Source organism: Boleophthalmus pectinirostris, unplaced genomic scaffold (assembly GCF_026225935.1).
Source record: "Boleophthalmus pectinirostris isolate CB_2022bp ecotype Guang Dong unplaced genomic scaffold, ASM2622593v1 HiC_scaffold_7, whole genome shotgun sequence".
Classification (NCBI taxonomy): Eukaryota; Metazoa; Chordata; class Actinopteri; order Gobiiformes; family Gobiidae; genus Boleophthalmus; species Boleophthalmus pectinirostris.
The window spans coordinates 41668708-41693472 of NW_026571473.1; the positions used below are offsets into that span (position 1 = coordinate 41668708).

The 24765-nt window shown below is 46.1% G+C and overlaps 3 protein-coding genes across 3 annotated transcripts in view; 1 reads left to right on the forward strand and 2 right to left on the reverse strand.

Annotated features, from left to right (window-relative positions):
• Positions 1 to 2064, reverse strand: part of prrx1b (paired related homeobox 1b) — a 31771-nt gene extending 29707 nt beyond the window's left edge. The window contains exon 1 of the mRNA XM_055164890.1: positions 1842 to 2064. Within this exon, the coding sequence (XP_055020865.1) occupies positions 1842 to 2064 (223 nt within the window). The remainder of the gene's footprint in view (positions 1 to 1841) is intronic.
• LOC129412168 (serine/arginine repetitive matrix protein 1-like) lies at positions 2063 to 4947 on the forward strand. Its single transcript, XM_055165290.1, has 2 exons — positions 2063 to 2131; positions 2257 to 4947. The coding sequence occupies exons 1-2, from the start codon at positions 2063 to 2065 to the stop codon at positions 4945 to 4947; spliced, it is 2760 nt and encodes a 919-aa protein (XP_055021265.1).
• A 5223-nt stretch (positions 4948 to 10170) lies between these two features.
• Positions 10171 to 19197, reverse strand: gorab (golgin, rab6-interacting). Its single transcript, XM_055165345.1, has 5 exons — positions 18823 to 19197; positions 16174 to 16615; positions 15963 to 16064; positions 12012 to 12152; positions 10171 to 11898 (listed from the first exon to the last, which is right to left on the reverse strand). Exons 1-5 carry the CDS (start codon positions 18878 to 18880, stop codon positions 11484 to 11486), a joined length of 1158 nt encoding a protein of 385 aa, XP_055021320.1. The 5' UTR covers positions 18881 to 19197; the 3' UTR covers positions 10171 to 11483.
• Between the last annotated feature and the right edge of the window lie 5568 nt (positions 19198 to 24765).

Here is a 24765-nt window from a genome sequence, read left to right on the forward strand (position 1 = left end):
CTGAAACGTGGGAAAACGCGGTGACGTAAACACGTGCAGAGTTGATTTGATCATGTGACACTTTTATTCTGGACTTTGTCAGTTTCAGAAACATTTTCACCTGACGTCAGGACGTGCACGAGGCTCTGCGGCTCTTGACGCGGCTCTTGACGCGGCTCTTGACGCGGCTCCCCTTCGGCTCCGGCTCCGCGCGTGTTTGTTTTTGTGCGCGCGCCCCCGCGGCGTTAATTTGACAAAGAGAAAAACGATGAAGTCTTTTCTTTTCCAAACAAACAGAGAGATAAAGTTTGTTTATTCAAAAAACACGAGCAGAAAGAGAGAGAGAGAAAGAGGAGAGGAGAGGAGGATGAAGAGCAGCGGGAGGAGGAGGAGAGACAAGAGTTTAAGACTTTAAAACATTTTGTGTTTTATTTTGTTTTTTAAATAAATGAGAAAAACTTTGTTTTAAATTTTTAAACTTCAACTTGTTTTAAAATTTTCTTCAGCCGCGTCACGCGCCGCTTCAAACTCCAAACTCTTTCTGTTTCATTTGTTCATTCTGTTTTATTGATTTTATTTATTTCATTTATTTATTGTATTTATTTTATCTTATTTCCCACCTCGTGACGTCACTTTGGTGAAGAGTTTGTTTCAGGTTGGACTTTTGTTTCGGCTCCGCTTCAGTTTGACCTGAGGCCGCGGGCCGTTTCAGCTTCACTAAACTTTCACTTTTACAGTTGAGGTTTAAACTTTGTTCAGACTCAAACGCGCAGATTCACGCGCGGAAAATCACGCACGTGAGTTTTGGCGCAGACGCGCCGTGCGTCTTTACGCACAAACAAACACAAACACTGAAGCTGAAAAAGCGCAGTGAGTTTGGGACGTGACGCTGCGCAGAAGCTCCAGACTCAGACCCGAGCGAAACGTCCCGAGGGACGAAACGATGAAGGGAACGACGCCGCTGATTACAGCGCCACGCGCCTTTACGCACGAGCCAAAACGCGCGCTCACCTCACGCGCACTGCGATTTCACGGATTTAACCCCCCGCGTGCGGGACCGGGTCCGTGCGCGGACTCGGGTCTGGTCCGGGGCTCGTGTTTCCTGTCACGATCGTAAATCGTGTCGTGGATTCTCCGCTTCGACTCGCGCGGCTCGGGTCTGGACTCGCGCGGCTCGGGTCTGTCACTTTGGGAGGATAAACGGTTCATGGTTAAAAGGAAAAGCTCCAGGTCGCGCGGGGCTCACGCGCTCTGAACGTGCCCGTTCCTCCCGCGCGCGGCTCCGCCACTTTTACACGAGCTGCAGTTTTCTGCCTCGTCGCTGCGGTTTAGTTTAATTTATTTTAATTTAATTTAGTTTAATTAAAACTCGAAGTGAGACTTTCACAAACCGAGTCTAAAGAGCCGAGTCCCGCGGCTCTCGAGCGGCTCGTTCATTACAGAGACTCGGTTTAAATGATCCACAAGAAAATCCCGCGGCTCTTTGTGTGAAACAATGTGACTCTTCACGAGACTTTTCAACTCTTACAACTAACAAGAACTCACCAGAACTCACTAGAACTACTAGAACTCCCTAGAACTCACTAGAACTCCCTAGAACTCACTACAGCCCTTAGAACCCTTAGAACTCTGTAAAACTCTTCAAACTCTGTAGAACATGTTGAGAACCTCCACGCGCTCACGGTCCCGGGTCTGAGGTTCTGTCCCCGGGGCCGCTTCAGCCAAACACGGTTCAGTTATTTTCAACATCCCCAAACCCAAACCCGGACCCGGACCCAGACCCGGACCCGGACCCAGACCAAAACTCAAACCCCAGCTCCAGCTCCTCTCTGCCTCTGGAGCCTCTTCCCGCCGGGACTTACTTTCCTGCTGCGTGGTGTCGCTGCCGCTCGTCAGCCCCGGTGACTCCATGAGGCTCCTGCCCGCCTCCGCCACTCCGTCCTCGGCCTGCGCTCCCACCACGTCCCCCGCCTCCTCCAGGTCCAGGAGGTGGCTCACGGAAAAGTTCTTCTTGGCCTGAAGCGGGTCCAAACTGCTCGATAACGGCGGGGTCCGGTCCATCACATGCGCGTAACCGGAGGTCATGGCTCTGGAGCGGGGGAAGGACGCGAGGGAGGCCGGGGGAAGAGCGAGGAGAGCCGGGGAGAGGAGAGCGAGGAGAGCCGGGGGGACAGAGAGAGGAGCCGGGGGGAGGAGGGACGCGGCGGGACTCGCATTAAAAAGCTCCGTGGATTTACTCCGACAAACGCTGAAGGTCCGAACTCATGCGGGACTCAGGCGGGGCTGGACCCGGGGAGGACGCAGCGGAGCCGGGCGGAGGAGGGAGCCGTGTCCGTGGCGCTCGGGTCTCTCTCTGTGCGTGGACGTGCGTGGGTCTGCGTGACTCGGCGTGGGTCTGCGCGGGTCTGCGTGGGTCTCGTGCCGCCGTGTGTCCTCGCGCGCGGACTAGAGCGACTGAAGGGCGCGCGGCGGGAGCGGAGGGGCGCGCGCTCTGGACACGCCCACGCGCAGCCTCTCGTGCGCAGCAAAGTTTTCACAGAACTAATTACGTGGCACCGCCGAACCGAACCCGCCCCGAAAACAAGACCCGAACACAAGACCGAACACAAGACCCGAAACACAAGACCCGAACACAAGACCCGAAGACCCGAACACCCACAGACCCGAAGACCCGAACACGAGACCCGAAAACAAGACCCGAACACAAGACCCGAACACAAGACCCGAAAGACCCGAACACACAAGACCCGAACACAAGACCCGAACACAAGACCCGAAGACCCGACACAAGACCCGAACAAAGACCCGAAGACCCGAACACAAGACCCGAAGACCCAAGACCCCGAACACAAGACCCGAACACAAGACCCGAACACAAGACCCGAAGACCCGAACACAAGACCCAAGACCCGAACACAAGACCCGAAGACCCGAACACAAGACCCGAACCCAAGACCGAAAACGAAGACCCGAAGACCCGAACACAAGACCCGAACACAAGACCCGAAGACCCGAACAAACAAAGACCCGAAGACAAGACCCGAACACAAGACCCGAAAGACCCGAACCCAAGACCCGAAGACAAGACCCGAACACAAGACCCGAAGACCCGAACACGAGACCCGAACACAAGAACCCGAACACAAGACCCGAAGACCCGAACACAAGACCCGAAGACCCGAACCGAAGACCCGAAGACAGAGACCCGAACACGAAGACCCGAAGACCCGAACACAAGACCCGAAGACCCGAACACAAGACCCGAACAAGACCCGAACCACGAAGACCCGAAGACCCGAACACAAGACCCGAACACAAGACCCGAAGACCCGAACACAAGACCCGAAGACCCGAACACAAGACCCGAACACAAGACCCGAACCCAAGACCCGAAGACAAGACCCGAACACAAGACACAAGACCCGAGACCGAGACCGAACACAAGACCCGAACACAAGACCCGAAGACCCGAACACAAGACCCAAAGACCCGAACACAAGACCCGAACCCAAGACCCGACACAAGACCCGAAGACCCGAACACAAGACCCGAAGACCCGAACACAAGACCCAAAGACCCGAACACAAGAACACGAAGACCCGAACACAAGACCGACCCAAGACCCGAACACAAGACCGAAGACCCGAACCCAAGACCCGAAACAAGACCCGAAGACCCGAAACAAGACCCGAAGACCCGAAGACCCGAAACACAAGACCCGAAGACCCGAACACAAGACCCGAACACAAGACCGAAGACCCGAACCCAAAACCCGAAGACCCGAACACAGACCCGAACACAAGACCGAAGACCCGAAGAACACAAGACCCGAACACAAGACCCGAACACAAGACCCGAACACAAGACCCGAAACACAAGACCCGAAGACCCGAACACAAGACCCGAACACAAGACCCGAAGACCCGAACACGAAACCACAAGACCGAACAAGACCCAAGACCCGAACACAAAGACCCGAACACAAGACCCGAACACAAGACCCGAAACCAAGACCCACAAAGACCCGAAGACCCGAAACAAGACCCGAAGACCCGAACCCGAAGACAAGACCCGAACACAAGACCCGAACACAAGACCCGAAGACCCGAACACAAGACCCGAAGACCCGAACACAAGACCGAAGACCGAACACAAGACCGAACGACAAGACCCGAACACAAGACCCGAACACAAGACCCGAAGACCCGAAGACCCGAAACACAAGACCCGAAGACCCGAACACAAGACCCGAAGACCCGAACCCAAGACCCGAAGACAAGACCCGAACACAAGACCCGAAGACCCGAACACGAGAACCCGAACACAAGACCCGAACACAAGACCCGAACACAAGACCCGAAGACCCGAAAACAAGACCCGAACCCAAGACCCGAACCCAAGACCCGAAGACCGAACGAAACAAGACCCGAAGACCCGAACCCAAGACCCGAAGACAAGACCCGAACACAAGACCCGAAGACCCGAACACGAGACCCGAACACAAGACCGACACAAAGACCCGAAGACACCCGAACACAAAGACCCGAACACAAGACCCAAAGACCCGAACACAAGACCCGAAGACAAGACCCGAAAACAAGACCCGAACCCAAGACCCGAAGACAAGACCCGAAGACCCGAACACAAGACCCGAAGACCCGAACACAAGACCCGAACACAAGACCCGAAGACCCGAACACAAGACCCGAAGACCCGAACACAAGACCCGACAAGACCCGAGACCCACAAGACCCGAAGACCGAAGACACAAGACCCGAACACAAGACCCGAAGACCCGACACAAGACCCGAAGACCCGAAGACCCGAACAAGACCCGAACACAAGACCCGAACACAAGACCCGAACACAAGACCCGGTTCTGTTGCCCTCACACGTGACCCGCGGACTCCGGACCGGGACCGGGTCGCGAGTCGCGGGTCGTGGGTTCGGGGTCTGATCTGTTTGTGACGTCAGCGTGTGGACACGTGGAGGAAGTGTCTGGGGAGAGGGAAACATGAAACTTTCACTTTAAAACAGAAAATGTTTGAACCAGAACCAAACCAGGTCTAAACCAGGTCTAAACCAGGTCTAAACCAGGTCTAAACCAGGACTAAACCAGGTCTAAACTAGGACTAAACCAGGACTAAATCAGATCTAAACAAGAACTAAACTATGATAGATCCAGGACTAAACCAGAGACCAGACCAGGTCTAAACCAGAACTAAACCAGGTCTAAACCGGGACTAATCAAGAACTAAAGGAGGACTAGACCAGGTCTGGAGCAGGACCCAAACGAGGACTAAGCCGGGTCTTTCTGTGGAGCTGGAGCGGGGAAAGCGCTCATTAAAGCACATCTGGTTCCACTCAGGACTCGGACTCGGACTCGGGACTTTGATGCATGGCCTGCTCCGGATCAGAGCGGGCGCCGCGTCATGTGACCTGATCCGCCCAGACCCGGCCCGGTCTGAAGAAAGTCCGGACTTACTGAGATCTGACAGGTCCCAGCGAGTCCTCGGACTGCTCCAAGATCCGGTTTCAGCGAGTCTCCGGGCCTCAGGGACAGAACCAGAACTCAGCCCCGTTTAGACCCGGCCTAGACCCGCTTCAGACCGGGTCTAGACCGGGTTTACAACTACATTTAAACACTTAGTCCTGTTTTTGTGGAAGTCCGGTCTCTGGTCTAGGCCCGTCTTGCCTTGGACCGGGTTTAGTCCTGGTTTGGACCCGGTTCAGTCCTGGTTTTGGGATCAGGTTTCAGTTTTTGCAGGTCATAAATCAGACGAGTCTCTGTGTCAGATTCAAACAAATCAGACCAGACCAGGACTAAACCAGGACTAAACCAGGACTAAACCAGGTCTAAACCAGGTCTAAACCAGGACTAAACCAGGTCTAAACCAGGACTAAACCAGGTCTAAACCAGGACTAAACCAGGACTAAACCAGGTAAACCAGGAAAACCAGGACTAAACCAGGACTAAACCAGGACTAAACCAGGTCTAAACCAGGTCTAAACCAGGACTAAACCAGGACTAAACCAGGACTAAACCACTAAAACAGGTCTAAACCAGGACTAAACCAGGACTAAACCAGGTCTAAACCAGGTCTAAACCAGGTCTAAACCAGGACTAAACCAGGTCTAAACCAGGTCTAAACCAGGACTAAACCAGGACTAAACCAGGACTAAACCAGGTCTAAACCAGGACTAAACCAGGACTAAACCAGGTCTAAACCAGGACTAAACCAGGACTAAACCAGGACTAAACCAGGTCTAAACCAGGACTAAACCAGGTCTAAACCAGGTCTAAACCAGGACTAAACCAGGGACTAAACCAGGACTAAACCAGGTCTAAACCAGGACTAAACCAGGATTAAACCAGGACTAAACCAGGACTAAACCAGGACTAAACCAGGTCTAAACCAGGTCTAAACCAGGTCTAAACCAGGACTAAACCAGGACTAAACCAGGACTAAACCAGGACTAAACCAGGATTAAACCAGGACTAAACCAGGTCTGAACCAGGACTGAACCAGGACTAAACGAGTCCCAAATCCAAAACAATCCTTCCCCCAAAACGTCTCAGACAAAAACTAAACATGAAATTTATTTTTTATTTTTTTAAATCCAAAATTATTTTTATTTTGATAAAGTTGATTTTTCCCCCAAAACCACAAACAGAAAACTCAGATTTACATTTAAACCAGAATTTAAATTAAATGTATCATTTCTAAATGATAAAGGAGAGTTTCACTGCTGCGCCGCACGTTTCTCTCACCGCTTCAGTTTCACATTGGAGTTTTTCTTTCAGGTTCTTGTTGTTTTCACATTTATTTTCTGTTTTAAGTTGATCTACGTCAGTGTAGATGTGGAGAGTTTCATTATTGAACTTTAAAGAGGAAATTTTATTGTTGAACATTTAGTTTAAATTCTGGAAATAAAAAGATCCAGAAGTTTTTTTTTGTTTAAAGTTGATCACAGATCGACACGGAACAACCTGCGGGACGCGACCCAGCGCTTGAGAAACACTCGTCTACAACTGAAACTAATTTAAAACATTTGATCTACAATTTGGAATTAAATGAACTTTCATTTTAAGTCTGTTCGTGTCAAACTTTCACACAGACGCTTCAGTCTCGAGTCGATTCTTTTCAGAAAACTTCTGTGGACAAACATTTCCACACTTCAACTCTTTTTCTGACACATTTATGTGTTGAAATTTGACTTTTCTTCATGTTCTTCTTATTATTTTAGTGTTTTAAAAGTTTGTAGCTGCATCTTGTTCATTATTTAATAAAAAAACATTTATATTTCATATTTGTGAGGATCAACTCGTCTCCACACTCAGACTCTCAAGTGTCTTGCTCAGAGACACGAAGGCACTGCTCAGTTTCTTTGGTCTTTTTCCAGACGTCAGGACGATCGTCACAAACACAAACGTTTTCAAAAGCTCTGACTTACAGGATGATTGATCTGAACACAGCGCCCCCTGTCTGCAGGAAGAAACAACAGCCCACGTTTATAAAAGAAAAGAAAAAACGACACGAATCATTTAAAGAAACGTTAAAAAAAAGTGCAAGAGGAAGTGTCCCACCTGATGACATCACACTGGGAGAATTCTGTCCAAACATTCAGCACCTTTTAAACACGAAACACTTTTCTGACACTTTAAACGAGTCCAACTAAATCAAAATGTTTTTTATATTTGCGTTTGTCACATCAGTGTTTGTGTTTCCATCAGACTTTTAAGTCTTAATTGTTGAAAAAAAATGAATTCCTCTTTAAAAAGTCTGTGTGAAAATTGTGATTTAATCTTAACAGTTGTTTGTTTTCTTCTGATTTTAAATCTGGGTGAGTTTGGTTCCTCTGGTCTGAGTCTGGGTAAAGACCGAAAGGACGAGATCACAGATACAAGAAGCTCGAGATGAGTTTCCTCCACAGGACGTCCGGGCGTCTCCCTTAGAGACAGAGGTGAGGAGCTCGGAGTAGAGCCGCTGCTCCTCCACGTGGAGAGGAGCGTCTGAGGGGAGGAGCTCGGAGTAGAGCCGCTGCTCCTCCTCGTGGAGAGGAGCGTCTGAGGGGAGGAGCTCGGAGTAGAGCCGCTGCTCCTCCTCGTGGAGAGGAGCGTCTGAGGGGAGGAGCTCGGAGTAGAGCCGCTGCTCCTCCACGTGGAGAGGAGCGTCTGAGGGGAGGAGCTCGGAGTAGAGCCGCTGCTCCTCCTCGTGGAGAGGAGCGTCTGAGGGGAGGAGCTCGGAGTAGAGCCGCTGCTCCTCCACGTGGAGAGGAGCGTCTGAGGGGAGGAGCTCGGAGTAGAGCCGCTGCTCCTCCACGTGGAGAGGAGCGTCTGAGGGGAGGACGTCTGTTCTGACGTCTCCTGGACGTGTCCCTCAGGAGGTGTTCATGTCCCACCAGGAGGAGGAGGAGACCCAGGACACACTGGAGGGACCATGTCTCTGGACTGGACTGGGAACACCTCAGGTCCCACTGGAGGAACTGGAGGAAGTGTCTGGGGTGAGGGAAGACTGGGAGTCTCTGCTTAGGCTGATGCTCCGAGACCCGACCCCAGATAAATGGAAGAAAATGGATGAATGAATTTGCTTCCTGGATCCTGTTTGTGGTTTGTTCTTGTTAAAATAATGTTGGTGCTTCATGTTCTTTGTGTCGTCCTTCGATCCGGTCCTGGTCCTGGTCTTGGTCTTGGTCTTGGTCCTGGTCCTGGTCCTGTCTCGGGACTTTGGGGGTGGGCCGAGGTAGATCTGCTTCACTCTCACTTTGTCTTTTATTTATAATCTTCTTCTTCTTCCACCTGATCACTTTGACCAATCAGACAGAGGAGCTGGAGCAGATCCTCCATGTTCTTCTTCTTCTCTGGGGTCGGGTCTCGGGGGCATCAGTCTGAACTAGGGACGGACATTTGATGAAATGTTTTTAATCGATCGTCAGAAGAATTAACGATCGATTATCAATTAATCATGAACGTTTTTTTATATTAAAATGATCATCATTATTATTACTATCTGCACTAATCTGCATCAATAAATTCAACTTTACGACATATAAACATAACGACTCTAGATCCACATCAGCTGTTTGACATTATAATGTGTTTAATTCAGTTTTGTTCAAATCTCACAGAAACAAAACTTAAAACCACATCACTAATTTACATAAACTAAGTGAAGATAAAACTCCAGCTCTTGTGTCGCTGATGTGGTTCAACTTGTGTTGGATTAAAAGACATGACTCAGGTGAATACAGGTCAGTGTGACCAGATTTGTGTTTGTCAAAACCAGGACAGCGTACGGGGGGAGGGGGGCGGGGCCTCGTCATCCACATTGAGCGACTCTCACCTGGAAAAACTTTTTCCCACTGGACACAGAAACATATGTGCTGCTTTATCCACTGTGCACATGGACTCACACTTGTCCCAACGCAACGGAAAGTGTGGAATTTCTTCTACAAATCCTGGTTAAATCCACATTTGTGCTTCGGTTCGTTCCAGACTGACCCACTGTTTGTGTCTCGCTCCTTCTGTACATGTATCGTCCATGGATCTATTCAAATAACTGGATACAGTTTTGCTGCTTGTTTCTGCCTCCAGTTGTCGTTGTGTCACTCAGTGGTTCTACAGCTGAAAAACTCCCCTGGGCCGAGACAAGGTTTTTCTCCTCGAGTCAGTGTGACACAAACTGCTCGTGTTCATCTGACAGGGACCCACAACTTTCAAAAATGTTGGATTTTGTGACGATTTTTACCTATTTTTAGATCATACACTGTTTCTCAGCTCAAAATCCTTCAGTCGTCTTAACAAACTCTTTATAATCGTTCGCTCTGCTCCTCTCACTCTGATTGGTCAAAGTGATCACGTGATACACGAACCCGCGCACCGTGCGTGTGGTCGCATGCGTTGGCGTGCGTTGGCGTGCGTTGGCGTCGGCGTGCGTTGGCGTGCGTTGGCGTCGGCGTGCGTTGGCGTGCGTTGGCGTGCGTTGGCGTGCGTTGGCGTGCGTTGGCGTGTGTTTGGCGTGCGTTGGCGTGCGTTGGCGTGCGTTGGCGTGCGTTGGCGTGTGTTTGGCGTGCGTTGGCGTGCGTGCGTTGGCGTGCGTTGGCGTGCGTTGCGTTGCGTGCGTGCGTGGCGTGCGTTGGCGCGTGCGTTGGCGTCGGCGTGCGTTGGCGTGCGTTGGCGTGCGTTCGGCGTGCGTTGGCGTTGGCGTCGGCGTGCGCTCGTGGTTGAAAAGAGCACTGGTGCACACGCTCGGTCGGCTCACATCCACTGGAAGAACCTACCCGGGCTAAAGGTGAATCTGGGATCCTGCCCATCCCTGGTCTGCACCAGAGGTGTGCAAAAATATCAGAATATCGATATATCGTATCGTTTAATGTGATGAAACAGTATCAATATCGTGGGCTACTGTATCGATATTTCACCAGAGTATTTTTACATGTTTTACTAAATTATTTTGTTCCAGCTACAGTTTTGTTGTTTGTTTAGTGAAAGTGAAACTCATTTATGTGACACATTTGATATTTTTACTGTTTTGACGATTAAAATATTTGAACAAGAAGTGATTTAACAAAGACTTTTAGTGTCACAGCCACAATTTAACCTTTATTTTTTATTGAACCGTATCGAATCGATTTGAAATATTTCATATCGAATCAAAAGTGCACTGTATCGAGGTGTGTATCGTATCGGCAACTTAACGATACCAGCCCCAGTCTGCACCACTCGACTATTGAACATTTAAACTTTAAACTTATAAAGACAAAGAGTGAGAGACTGAAGACAAACGCCCCAAAACAAACTCAGATTCTGTAGATTTACAAACCGCGAGTCGTGAAACCTGCAGCTGGAAACAGAAAACGAGCAGCAGAAAGAAAGAAAGTTTGGAGCGAGAGAGAAACTCGTGACACCAGGAGGATGAACCGTGAAACTTTCCTCAACTCACTGGACGATGGACAAAGTCTGAACTTCAGCGAAACCGAAACCGTCCTGTCGAGATTCAGAAAGACACGAAGAATTCAAACTGAAAAAACAGAAAAACTCGTCCTGATCCGCAGATGATTTAACGAGATTTTCATGGAAACTTCAATTCAGAATTAAAACTTTTATGTAAACTCAAAGGAAAAAAATGACTTCTGAACTATTTAATTCAGAATTAAACTGGTCCTGTAAACGTGGGAGTGGGAGAAGTTTGGAGTTTGGAGTTTGAGGTTTGTTCTCACAGTTCCAGATGTTTGCTCCGTAACAGTTTTGGAATTCCCCAGTTTGACGTCATGATTCTCAACCAGAAAGACAAAAATAAAACCTGAAAAACCCTGAAGTGTGTCAGATCTTCAACACGACCGTGTGAAGAGAGTTTCAGTCAGAGGCACGTTCCACTCAGGAGGAGGAGGAGATGTTCACGTCTGAATCTTTGGTCTGATCCTGGTTCATCTGCAGCATCTCGTTTCTCCTGAAGATGAATCGTCCGAAACATTTGGAACATTTCCCGATCCGGAGTCGAACATCAGGATGAGGAACGCTCGGGTTTCTCTGAATCGTTTGGAGCTTCAGATGTTTCACCATCTTTGGGTTTTGGTTCTTGTTCTGGCGATGAGGAAAGGTTCTCCTCCTTAGCTCCTTGTTCCGTTTCTTTGTCCTCCTTGTCTCCTTCCCCCGTTTCCTCCTCCGTCTCCTTCGTCTCCTCTTCCTCTTTCTTCTCCTCTTTCTCCTCCTTCTCCTCGTCCTTCTCCTCGTCCTCGTGGTCGTCGGCCTGCAGCTCCAGTCGGGCCATGAGCTCCTCGAGCTTCTGGGCCTTGCGGAGTTCGTTCTGCTGGATGATGGCGCACAGATGTTCCGTCAGCTGCTCCTTCAGCTCCGTTTTCTTATGAAGCTCCAACTTCGCCGCGACAAACTCGGCTTCAGCTTTTTCGTAACGCTTCCTGAAACGAAGAACCACAGAGGAACAGAGGAGGTCAGAGGAGCATTTTAGCTTCTCGTAGTAGTAGTAGTAATAGTAGTAGTAGTAGTAGTAGTAGTAGTAGTATCGTAGTACCTTGCAGTAGTGTAGTCCCAGCTGGCCTGCTCGATTCGTCCTCGGAGGATGGAGATGTCGTTGGACACCATGTCGTCCAGAGTCTGCAGCTCCTTCTGGATCCTCTGGAGCTTCATGGTCTCTGCTCGAGTCTGTTTGGACCTGAGGAACATGAGAGGAACATCAGAGGAACATGAGAGATGTTGTGGATGTTGTAGATGTTGTAGATGTTGTGGAGATGTTGTGTAGATGTTGTAGATGTTGTAGATGTTGTGGATGTTGTAGATGTTGTAGATGTTGTAGATGTTGTAGATGTTGGAGATGTTGGAGATGTTGGAGATGTTGTGGAGATGTTGTGGTAGATGTTGTAGATGTTGTAGATGTTGTAGATGTTGTGGATGTTGTAGATGTTGGAGATGTTGTAGATGTTGTGGATGTTGTGGATGTTGTAGATGTTGTGGATGTTGTGTAGATGTTGTAGATGTTGTAGATGTTGGAGATGTTGTGGATGTTGTAGATGTTGGAGATGTTGTAGATATTGTGGATGTTGTGGATGTTGGAGGTGTTGTGGATGTTGTGGATGTTGTAGATGTTGTAGATGTTGTGGATGTTGTAGATGTTGTAGATGTTGGAGATGTTGGAGATGTTGGAGATGTTGGGGATGTTGTGGATGTTGTAGATGTTGTAGATGTTGTAGATGTTGTAGATGTTGTAGATGTTGTAGATGTTGTGAGATGTTGTAGATGTTGTGTAGATGTTGTGTAGATGTTGTATGTTGTGGATGTTGTAGATGTTGTAGATGTTGTAGATGTTGTAGATGTTGTAGATGATGTTGTAGATGTTGTAGATGTTGTAGATGTTGTGGAGATGTTGTAGATGTTGTAGATGTTGTGGATGTTGTGGATGTTGTGGATGTTGGGATGTTGTGGAGATGTTGTGGATGTTGTGGATGTTGTGTAGATGTTGTGATGTTGTAGATGTTGTAGAGATGTTGTAGATGTTGTAGATGTTGTAGATGTTGTGGATGTTGTGGATGTTGTGTAGATGTTGTAGATGTTGTAGATGTTGTAGATGTTGTAGATGTGTGTAGATGTTGTAGATGTTGTAGATGTTGTAGATGTTGTGAGATGTTGTAGATGTTGTGGATGTTGTGGATGTTGTAGATGTTGTAGATGTTGTAGATGTTGTAGATGTTGTGGATGTTGTGATGTTGTGATGTTGTAGATGTTGTAGATGTTGTAGATGTTGTAGATGTTGTGGAGATGTTGTAGATGTTGTAGATGTTGTAGATGTTGTAGATGTTGTGGATGTTGTGGAGATGTTGTGGAGATGTTGTGGATGTTGTAGATGTTGTAGAGATGTTGTAGATGTTGTGAGATGTTGTAGATGTTGGAGATGTTGTAGATGTTGTGTAGATGTTGTGGATGTTGTAGATGTTGTAGATGTTGTAGATGTTGTAGATGTTGTAGATGTTGTGGATGTTGTAGATGTTGTAGATGTTTTGTGGATGTTGTAGATGTTGTGGATGTTTGTAGATGTTGTGGATGTTGTAGATGTTGTGGAGATGTTGTGAGATGTTGTAGATGTTGTAGATGTTGTAGATGTTGTAGATGTTGTGGATGTTGTAGATGTTGTAGATGTTGTAGATGTTGGAGATGTTGGAGATGTTGTGGATGTTGTAGATGTTGTAGATGTTGTAGATGTTGTAGATGTTGTAGATGTTGTAGATGTTGTAGATGTTGTAGATGTTGTGGATGTTGTAGATGTTGTAGATGTTGTAGATGTTGTAGATGTTGTGGAGATGTTGTAGATGTTGTAGATGTTGTAGATGTTGTAGATGTTGTAGATGTTGTAGATGTTGTAGATGTTGTAGATGTTGTGTAGATGTTGTGAGATGTTGTGAGATGTTGTAGATGTTGTGTAGATGTTGTAGAGATGTTGTAGATGTTGTAGATGTTGTAGATGTTGTAGATGTTGTAGATGTTGTAGATGTTGTAGATGTTGTGGATGTTGTAGATGTTGTAGATGTTGTAGATGTTGTAGATGTTGTGGATGTTGTAGATGTTGTGGATGTTGTAGATGTTGTAGATGTTGTAGATGTTGTGGAGATGTTGTGGAGATGTTGTGGATGTTGTAGATGTTGTGGAGATGTTGTAGATGTTGTAGATGTTGGAGATGTTGTAGATGTTGTGGATGTTGTAGATGTTGTAGATGTTGTAGATGTTGTAGATGTTGGAGATGTTGTAGATGTTGTAGATGTTGTAGATGTTGTAGATGTTGTGGAGATGTTGTAGATGTTGTAGATGTTGTAGATGTTGTAGATGTTGTGGATGTTGTAGATGTTGTGGAGATGTTGTAGATGTTGTAGATGTTGTAGATGTTGTGGATGTTGTAGATGTTGTGGATGTTGTGGAGATGTTGTGGATGTTGTAGATGTTGGAGATGTTGTGGATGTTGTGAGATGTTGTAGATGTTGTAGATGTTGTGGAGATGTTGTGATGTTGTGGATGTTGTAGATGTTGTGGATGTTGTAGATGTTGTGGAGATGTTGTGGATGTTGTAGATGTTGTAGATGTTGTGGATGTTGTAGATGTTGTAGATGTTGTGGAGATTTTGGAGATGTTGTGGAGATGTTGTGGATGTTGTAGATGTTGTAGATGTTGTAGATGTTGTAGATGTTGTGGATGTTGTGGAGATGTTGGAGATGTTGTGGAGATGTTGTGGATGTTGTAGATGTTGTAGATGTTGTAGATGTTGTGGATGTTGTAGATGTTGGAGATGTTGGAGATGTTGTGGATGTTGGAGATGTTGGAGATGTTGGAGATGTTGTGGAGATGTTGTGGATGTTGTAGATGTTGTAGATGTTGTAGATGTTGTAGATGTTGGAGATGTTGGAGATGTTGGAGATGTTGTAGATGTTGGAGATGTTGGAGATGTTTGTGAATGTTGGATGTTGGAGATGTTGTAGATGTTGTAGATGTTGTAGATGTTGTGGATGTTGGAGATGTTGGAGATGTTGTGGATGTTGTTGTGATGTGGAGATGTTGTAGATGTTGTAGATGTGTGTAGATGTTGTAGATGTTGTGGATGTTGTGGAGATGTTGGAGATGTTGGAGATGTTGTGGATGTTGTAGATGTTGTAGATGTTGTGAGATGTTGTAAGATGTGTTGTGATGTTGGATGATGTTGGAGATGTTGTGGATGTTGGAGATGTTGAGATGTTGGATGTTGTGGATGTGGAGATGTTGTGGATGTTGTGGATGTTGTTGAGATGTTGTGAGATGTTGTAGATGTTGTAGATGTTGTAGATGTTGTTGTGGATGTTGGAGATGTTGGAGATGTTGTGGATGTTGTAGATGTTGGAGATGTTGGAGATGTTGTGGATGTTGGAGATGTTGTGGAGATGTTGTAGATGTTGTAGATGTTGTAGATGTTGTAGATGTTGTAGATGTTGTGATGTTGTAGATGTGTGATGTGTAGATGTTGTTGAGATTGTTTGTAGATTGTTGTAGATGTTGTTGTAGATGTTGTTGGATGTTGGATGTAGATGTTGTAGATGTTGTGAGATGTTAGAGTGTAGATGTTGTGGATGTTGTAGATGTTGTAGATGTTGTAGATGTGTAGATTTTAGATGTGTGGAGATGTTGTAGATGTTGTAGATGTTGGAGATGTTTGGAGATGTTGTGGAGATGTTGTTGTGTGTGGATGTTGTAGATGTTGTAGATGTTGTAGATGTTGTGTTGAGATGTTGTGTAAGATGTTGTAGATGTTGGAGATGTTGTGGATGTTGGATGTTGGATGTTGTTTAGATGTTGTGGAGATGATGTTGGATGTTGTAGATGTTGTAGATGTTGTAGATGTTGTAGATGTTGTAGATGTTGTAGATGTTGTAGATGTTGTGTAGATGTTGGAGATGTTGGAGATGTTGGAGATGTTGTGTAGATGTTCTAGATGTTGTGGAGACAGACTCACTTCTCTGCGATGGTCTTGGCGAGCAGAGCTTTCTTCCTCTTGTTCTTTTCCTCCATCTCCTTCTGTTGGATCTGCAGCAGCTCCAGACGACTGCGCTCGCGCGCTGAAACGACAAACACGAGCACACGGAGGGAGGAGAGGAGAACGTCACAAGAACATGAAGAACAAACTCAGAGGTCTGGATCTGGACCTGGTTCCAGAAAACACTTACAGTTCGACTTCTTGTTTCTCCAGCTCTTTTAAAACCGGAGCCGCTTCAGGTTCCTCCTCAGGCTTTTTCAGTTCGGCCATTGTCAGATCTCCGTTTGTCTCGGGTCTGGTCTCGGGTCTGGTCTCGGGTCTGGTCTCCGGTCTGGTCTCGGGTCTGATCTCGGGTCTGGTCTCCGGTCTGGTCTCGGGTCTGGTCTCCGGTCTGGTCTCCGGTCTGGTCTCGGGTCTGGTCTCCGGTCTGGTCTCCGGTCTGGTCCTTGTACCTGGTCCTGGTTGTGTTTTGGGCTGGGGTTTGGTCTGGCTGAGCTGCTGGTCCGGTGGAAGTGGACCGGACCCGGACTCGGACTTGGACCTGAGCAGGGCCTGTTCCCTCTGGATCTGCTGCCGGGTTCTGGTCACAGGACCCGGTTTACGCCCTCGACCTGACACCGGAACCGCCGGGTCTGAGGAGAGAGACGCTCGTTACTCACCAGAGACTTTGACGATAAACTGGTCTGGACTTAATTGGATTTTGAGTTAAACGGTACCGAGTTTATTTCCAGAACGTCCAGAAGGTTCTGGGTTTGTGATCGTCTCATTTTAAGTTTTTAATCGTGGAAAAACTCAATTTAACCAAGTGTCACTTTTAGATTTTCAGTCCTGGACTTTGAGAGAATCACTTTAAAACCTGAACTAAACTAGGTCTAAACCAGGACTAAACCAGGACTAAACCAGGTCTAAACCAGGTCTAAACCAGTACTAAACCAGGTCTAAACCAGGACTAAACCAGGACTAAACCAGGTCTAAACCAGGACTAAACCAGGACTAAACCAGGTCTAAACCAGGACTAAACCGGGACTAAAACAGGTCTAAACCAGGACTAAACCGGGATTAAACCAGGACTAATCCAGGACTAAACCAGGTCTAAACCAGGACTAAACCAGGACTGAACCAGGACTAAACCAGGTCTAAACCAGGACTAAACCAGGACTGAACCAGGACTAAACCAGGACTAAACCAGGACTAAACCAGGACTAATCCAGTACTATACCAGTACTAAACCGGGACTAAACCGGGACTGAACCAGGACTAAATCAGGACTGAACCAGGACTAAACCAGGACTAAACCGGGATTAGAACCACTCTCAGATTAGTTGTGTGTAAAATTACTGAAATATCGATATATCGTTTGGTTTAATGTGCTGATTCAGTATCGATATCGTAGAGTATTTTTTAGTTTATTTGATTAAATTATTTAGTTCCAGCTTCAGTTTTGTTGTTTGTTCAGACGAAGGAAACTCGTTTCTGCGACACATTTGACATTTTCACTGTTTTGATTTAAATATTTGTGTTTCAGATGAAATTTTACTGACACAAACGTGATTTATTTTTTAAATGAACCGTATCAAAACAAAAGATCACTGTATGTGTGTATCGAATCACAGCCTATGTATCGTATCGTATCATATCGTATCATGGCCTATGTATCGTATCGCATCATGGCCTATGTATCGTATCGCATCATGGCCTATGTATCGTATCGCATCATGGCCTATGTATTGTCTCATATCGTCGCTTATGTATCGAGGTCTGTATCGTATCGAGGAATGTATAATATCAAGGTCTGTATCGTGTCGTATCGAGGTCTGTATCGTATCGAGGACTGTATCATATCGAGGTCTGTATCGTGTCGTATCGAGGTCTGTATCGTGTCGTATCGAGGTCGTATCGAGGTCTGTATGTCGTATCGAGGTCTGTATCGTATCGTATCGAGGTCTGTATCGTATCGAGGTCTGTATCGTGTCGTATCGAGGTCTGTATCGTATCGAGGTCTGTATCGTGTCGTATCGAGGTCTGTATCGTATCGAGGTCTGTATCGTGTCATATCGAGGTCTGTATCGTATCGTATCGAGGTCTGTATCGTATCGTATCGAGGTCTGTATCGTGTCATATCAAGGTCTGTATCGTATCGTATTGAGGTCTGTATCGTGTCATATCGAGGTCTGTATCGCATCATATCGAGGTCTGTATCGTATCGAGGTCTGTATCGTGTCGTATCGAGGTCTGTATCGTATCGAGGAATGTATCGTATCGAGGTCTGTATCGTATCGTATCGAGGTCTGTATCGTGTCATATCAAGGTCTGTATCGTATCGTATTGAGGTCTGTATCGTGTCATATCGAGGTCTGTATCGCATCGTATCGAGGTCTGTATCGTATCGAGGTCTGTATCGTGTCATATCGAGGTCTGTATCGTATCGTATCGAGGTCTGTATCGTATCGAGGAATGTATCATATCGAGGTCTGTATCGTATCGTATCGAGGTCTGTATCGTGTCATACCGAGGTCTGTATCGTGTCATATCGAGGTCTGTATCGTATCGTATCGAGGTCTGTATCGTGTCATACCGAGGTCTGTATCGTGTCATATCGAGGTCTGTATCGTATCGTATCGATCGTATCGTGTATCGGTCGTATCGTATCGTATCGAGGTCTGTATCGTGTCATATCGAGGTCTGTATCGTATCGTATCGAGGTCTGTATGTCATATCGAGGTCTGTATCGTATCGTATCGAGGTCTGTATCGTGTCGGTAAGTCTTTACACGCACCGGTCGCTCTCAGACTTTTAATCCGGATTAAAGGTCGTAGTTTTGCGGAGGTTCGGGACTCACCGGGAGTCTGCTGGAGCCGCCGGAGCTCCGCGTCTGAGAAACCCGCCCAACCGCTCATCTCTGACCCGGGACACACCGCTCCAGGACCCGGGGACACACTCCTCCAGGACCCGGGGACACACTCCTCCAGGACCCGGGGACACACTCCTCCAGGACCCGGGGACACACCGCTCCAGGACCCGGGGACACACCGCTCCAGGACCCGGGGACAGACTCCTCCAAAAGTCCTGGAACTTCAGACACTCGTGGACGCCCGGGGACACTCGGGGACACTCGGGGACACTCGGGGGACACTCGGGGACACTCGGGGACACTCGGGGACACTCGGGGACACTCGGGGACACTCGGAGATTCTTCGGACGGTTCTTCTCTTCTCACGCCGCCATCTTTGTTTACTAGCGCCACGTAAAGGACCCCGGGCAGGAGGCGGGCTGTCCTCACTGCGCCTGAACGAAAATAAACACTTCACATTTTGAGTTTTTTTGTTTTTTTTTTCGACTCAGACAAACTTCACCGATCCACAATAAATATAACAACAAAAGTCAAATGTATAAATAAATAAACTCTAAATAAGCAGCAAAAAAGAGACATACGTTAAATAAAATAAACTAAATAAAACATAATTGTATAAATATAAATGTACAAGTAAAAATAAAATAGAAAGATAAGAAATAAAATATAAAATCTCAGCTTCATACAAGACGTCACAGTTGTAGGGAGTATTATCTGTGACATAAGGGTGAGTTGTACAGTTGTAGGGAGTATTATCTGTGACATAAGGGTGAGTTGTACAGTTGTAGGGAGTATTATCTGTGACATAAGGGTGAGTTGTACAGTTGTAGGGAGTATTATCTGTGACATAAGGGTGAGTTGTACAGTTGTAGGGAGTATTATCTGTGACATAAGGGGTGAGGTTGTACAGTTGTAGGGAGTATTATCTGTGACATAAGGGTGAGTTGTACAGTTGTAGGGAGTATTATCTGTGACATAAGGGTGAGTTGTACAGTTGTAGGGAGTATTATCTGTTACATAAGGGTGAGTTGTACAGTTGTAGGGAGTATTATCTGTGACATAAGGGTGAGTTGTACAGTTGTAGGGAGTATTATCTGTCACATAATGGTGAGTGGTTATACAGTTGTAGGGAGTATTATCTGTGGCATAAGGGTGAGTTGTACAGTTGTAGGGAGTATTATCTGTGACATAAGGGTGAGTTGTACAGTTGTAGGGAGTATTATCTGTGACATAAGGGTGAGTTGTACAGTTGTAGGGAGTATTATCTGTTACATAAGGGTGAGTTGTACAGTTGTAGGGAGTATTATCTGTCACATAAGGGTGAGTTGTACAGTTGTAGGGAGTATTATCTGTCACATAAGGGTGAGTGGTTATACAGTTGTAGGGAGTATTATCTGTGACATAAGGGTGAGTTGTACAGTTGTAGGGAGTATTATCTGTTACATAAGGGTGAGTTGTACAGTTGTAGGGAGTATTATCTGTGACATAAGGGTGAGTTGTTACAGTTGTAGGGAGTATTATCTGTTACATAAGGGTGAGTTGTACAGTTGTAGGGAGTATTATCTGTGACATAAGGGTGAGTTGTACAGTTGTAGGGAGTATTATCTGTCACATAATGGTGAGTGGTTATACAGTTGTAGGGAGTATTATCTGTGGCATAAGGGTGAGTTGTACAGTTGTAGGGAGTATTATCTGTGACATAAGGGTGAGTTGTACAGTTGTAGGGAGTATTATCTGTTACATAAGGGTGAGTTGTACAGTTGTAGGAGTATTATCTGTACATAAGGGTGAGTTGTACAGTTGTAGGGAGTATTATCTGTACATAAGGGTGAGTGTACAGTTGTAGGGAGTATTATCTGTCACATAAGGTGAGTGGTTATACAGTTGTAGGGAGTATTATCTGTGACATAAGGGTGAGTTGTACAGTTGTAGGGAGTATTATCTGTGACATAAGGGTGAGTGTACAGTTTTAGGGAGTATTATCTGTACATAAGGGTGAGTTGTACAGTTGTAGGGAGTATTATCTGTACATAAGGGTGAGGGTTATACAGTTGTAGGGAGTATTATCTGTGACATAAGGGTGAGTTGTACAGTTGTAGGGAGTATTATCTGTACATAAGTGTGACTAGTGGCATAAGTGAGTTGTACAGTTGTAGGGAGTATTATCTGTGACATAAGGGTGATTACAGTTGTAGGAGTATTATCTGTCACATAAGGGTGAGTTGTACAGTTGTAGGGAGTATTATCTGTCACATAAGGGTGAGTTGTACAGTTGTAGGAGTATTAGTGAGTTATACAGTTGTAGGGAGTATTATCTGTGACATAATTGAGTTTGTACAGTTGTAGGGAGTATTATCTGTTACATAAGGGTGAGTTGTACAGTTGTAGGAGTATTATCTGTGACATAAGGGTGAGTTGTACAGTTGTAGGGAGTATTATCTGTTACATAAGGGTGAGTTGTACAGTTGTAGGGAGTATTATCTGTGACATAAGGGTGAGTTGTACAGTTGTAGGAGTATTATCTGTCACATAATGGTGAGTGGTTATACAGTTGTAGGGAGTATTATCTGTGGCATAAGGGTGAGTTGTACAGTTGTAGGGAGTATTATCTGTGACATAAGGGTGAGTTGTACAGTTGTAGGGAGTATTATCTGTGACATAAGGGTGAGTTGTACAGTTGTAGGGAGTATTATCTGTTACATAAGGGTGAGTTGTACAGTTGTAGGGAGTATTATCTGTCACATAAGGGTGAGTTGTACAGTTGTAGGGAGTATTATCTGTCACATAAGTAGTGTTATACAGTTGTAGGGAGTATTATCTGTGACATAAGGGTGAGTTGTACAGTTGTAGGGAGTATTATCTGTGACATAAGGGTGAGTTGTACAGTTGTAGGGAGTATTATCTGTGACATAAGGGTGAGTTGTACAGTTTTAGGGAGTATTATCTGTGACATAAGGGTGAGTTGTACAGTTGTAGGGAGTATTATCTGTAGATTTTGGTGGTTGGTCAAAATAAAAGAGTTAAACGAGTGACTAACGAAGTAAAACTGTTGCACTCGGCCCGTTCATGACGACATGAGTCAGTGCAGCAGCGGCAGACGTGGGACCTGCGAGTCGTGACTTGGACTCGAGTCAGACTTGAATCACTTTTTTTAGGACTTGAGACTTGACTGGATAAAACGGACTAAGACTCGGGACTTGACTCGGACTTGAAGGTCTGTGACTTGAGCAAACTCGGTGCTTCTCCTGACCTTTTCTCTTTACAGTTGATAAACGTGACGCTGAATCTCACAGAAACAAACTGGAACATTTCCCTCTCACTTGTGTTTGTACTTTGGATGGACCTGAAGTACTGAGATACTCAAAAGTACTACAGAAATACACAGTACAATGCAGTAATCAGTGTTGGGAAGGTTACTTTTAAAATGTAATCCCCACAGATTACAGATTACATACAACAAAATGTAGTTTGTAACGTAATCCATTAAATTTCTTAAAGTGAGTAACGTAATCTGATTACTTTGGATTACTTGATCTTGTCATGTTTTTTAAAACTACATGAATGTAACAACCACATCCTGAAAATTCATGTTTGTTCTCTTCAAATTGGTCCTGGTTTAATCCTGGTTTAGCTCAAAATGTGAAAACAGGAAAATCCCTCTGTGTAATCCATTTATTCCAACAAAGTAACTGTAATCCAATTACCACTCACTGAAACAGTAACTGTAACTGAATACACTTACTCATAATTTGTACTCTGATTATGTAACTTTGGTACATGTAATCTGTTACTCCCCAACACTGGCAGTAATACACAGTACAATGCAGTAATACACGGTACAATGCAGTAATACACAGTACAATGCAGTAATACACAGTACAATGCAGTAATACACGGTACAATGCAGTAATACACGGTACAATGCAGTAATACACGGTACAATGCAGTAATACACGGTACAATGCAGTAATACACAGTACAATGCAGTAATACACAGTACAATGCAGTAATACACAGTACAATGCAGTAATACACAGTACAATGCAGTAATACACAGTACAATGCAGTAATACACAGTACAATGCAGTAAAACAGAGGGACCTGAATAGATCCTGGTCCTTCACGACAGAATAAGTGTCATTAAATTCTTTTAAATCTGAATTCTTTCTATTCTGACGTCACGACTCACACCAAGATTTTGTAAAAATGAAAAATTTACATTTCTACAGCTCTTAATTAAATACTCATATATAAAATCCTGGTTCAGTCCCGGTTTAGTCCTGGTTCAGTCCTGGTCTAAACTCAAACAGCCAATCACAGCGCAGGAACATGACGCTGATTGAAAGAGACAAGAGGTCAAAGTTCACCTGCACAAACCCGGAACTGAACCAGACCTGGACCAGACCTGGACCAGACCTGGACCAGACCTGGACCAGACCCCAGCCTGAGCTGCAGTCTCACAGTGTTCAGTTACATGTCATGTCAGTCCTGGTTCAGTCCTGGTTCAGTTCTGGTTTTAATTCTCCGGACACAAGGCAAAAAAGGTGATTCTCCAAACTGTGTGTAGTTTGTTGGAATGACGACATAAAAACTGTCCGTATGTCGGGGTGGGGTATGTCGGTATGTCAGTGTGTTGTGGTGGGGTATGTCGGTATGTCAGTATGTTGTGGTGGGGTATGTCGGTATGTCAGTATGTCGGTATGTCGGGGTGAGGTATGTCGGTATGTTGTGGTGGGGTATGTCTGTATGTCGGTATGTCAGTATGTCTGTATGTCGGTATGTCGGTATGTCGGGGTGGGGTATGTCGGTATGTCGGGGTGGGGTATGTCGGTATGTCGGTATGTCAGTATGTCGGTATGTCGGGGTGGGGTATGTCAGTATGTCGGGGTGGGGTATGTCGGTATGTCGGTATGTCAGTATGTCGGTATGTCGGGGTGGGGTATGTCGGTATGTCGGGGTGGGGTATGTCGGTATGTCAGTATATTGTGGTGGGGTATGTCGGTATGTCAGTATGTCAGTATGTCGGTATGTCGGTATGTCGGGGTGGGGTATGTCGGTATGTTGGGGTGGGGTATGTCGGTATGTCGGTGTGGGGTATGTCGGTATGTCAGTATGTCGGTATGTTGGGGTGGGGTATGTCAGTATGTTGTGGTGGGATATGTCTGTATGTCGGTATGTCAGTATGTCGGTATGTCGGGGTGGGGTATGTCAGTATGTTGTGGTGGGGTATGTCTGTATGTCGGTATGTCAGTATGTCGGTATGTCGGGGTGGGGTATGTCAGTATATCGGTATGTCGGTATGTCGGGGTGGGGTATGTCGGTATGTCAGTATATTGTGGTGGGATATGTCGGTATGTCAGTATGTCGGTATGTCGGTATGTCGGGTGGGGTATGTCGATATGTCGGGGTGGGGTATGTCGGTATGTCGGGGTGGGGTATGTCGGTTATGTCAGTATATTGTGGTGGGGTATGTCGGTATGTCAGTATGTCGGTATGTCGGTATGTCGGGGTGGGTATGTCGATATGTCGGGGTGGGGTATGTCGGTATGTCGGGGTGGGGTATGTCGGTATGTCAGTATGTCGGGTATGTTGGTATGACGGTATATGTCAGTATGTCGGGGTGGGGTGGGGTATGTCGGTATGTCAGGGTGGGGTATGTCGGTATGTCGGGGTGGGGTATGTCGGTATGTCAGTATGTTGTGGTGGGGTATGTCTGTATGTCAGTATGTCAGTATGTCGGTATGTCGGTATGTCGGGGTGGGGTATGTCAGTATATCGGTATGTCGGTATGTCGGGGTGGGGTATGTCGGTATGTCAGGGTGGGGTATGTCGGTATGTCAGGGTGGGGTATGTCGGTATGTCAGTATGTCGGTATATGTCGGTATGTCGGTATGTCGGTATATGTCGGTATGTCAGTATGTCAGTATGTCG

Excerpts from the sequence above, each read along its gene's own strand:
- LOC129412168 (XM_055165290.1), top strand. The coding sequence starts at position 2,063 with ATGGCTCTGGAGCGGGGGAAGGACGCGAGGGAGGCCGGGGGAAGAGCG. Across the intron at positions 2,132-2,256 it reads GGAGAGCCGGGGAGAGGAGA|GCGGGGCTGGACCCGGGGAG; the intron begins GCGAGGAGAGCC and ends TGCGGGACTCAG.
- gorab (XM_055165345.1), bottom strand. The coding sequence starts at position 18,880 with ATGAGCGGTTGGGCGGGTTTCTCAGACGCGGAGCTCCGGCGGCTCCAG. Across the intron at positions 16,616-18,822 it reads GCGGCTCCAGCAGACTCCCG|ACCCGGCGGTTCCGGTGTCA; the intron begins GTGAGTCCCGAA and ends CTCTCTCCTCAG. Across the intron at positions 12,153-15,962 it reads GCCAAGACCATCGCAGAGAA|GTCCAAACAGACTCGAGCAG; the intron begins GTGAGTCTGTCT and ends CATGTTCCTCAG.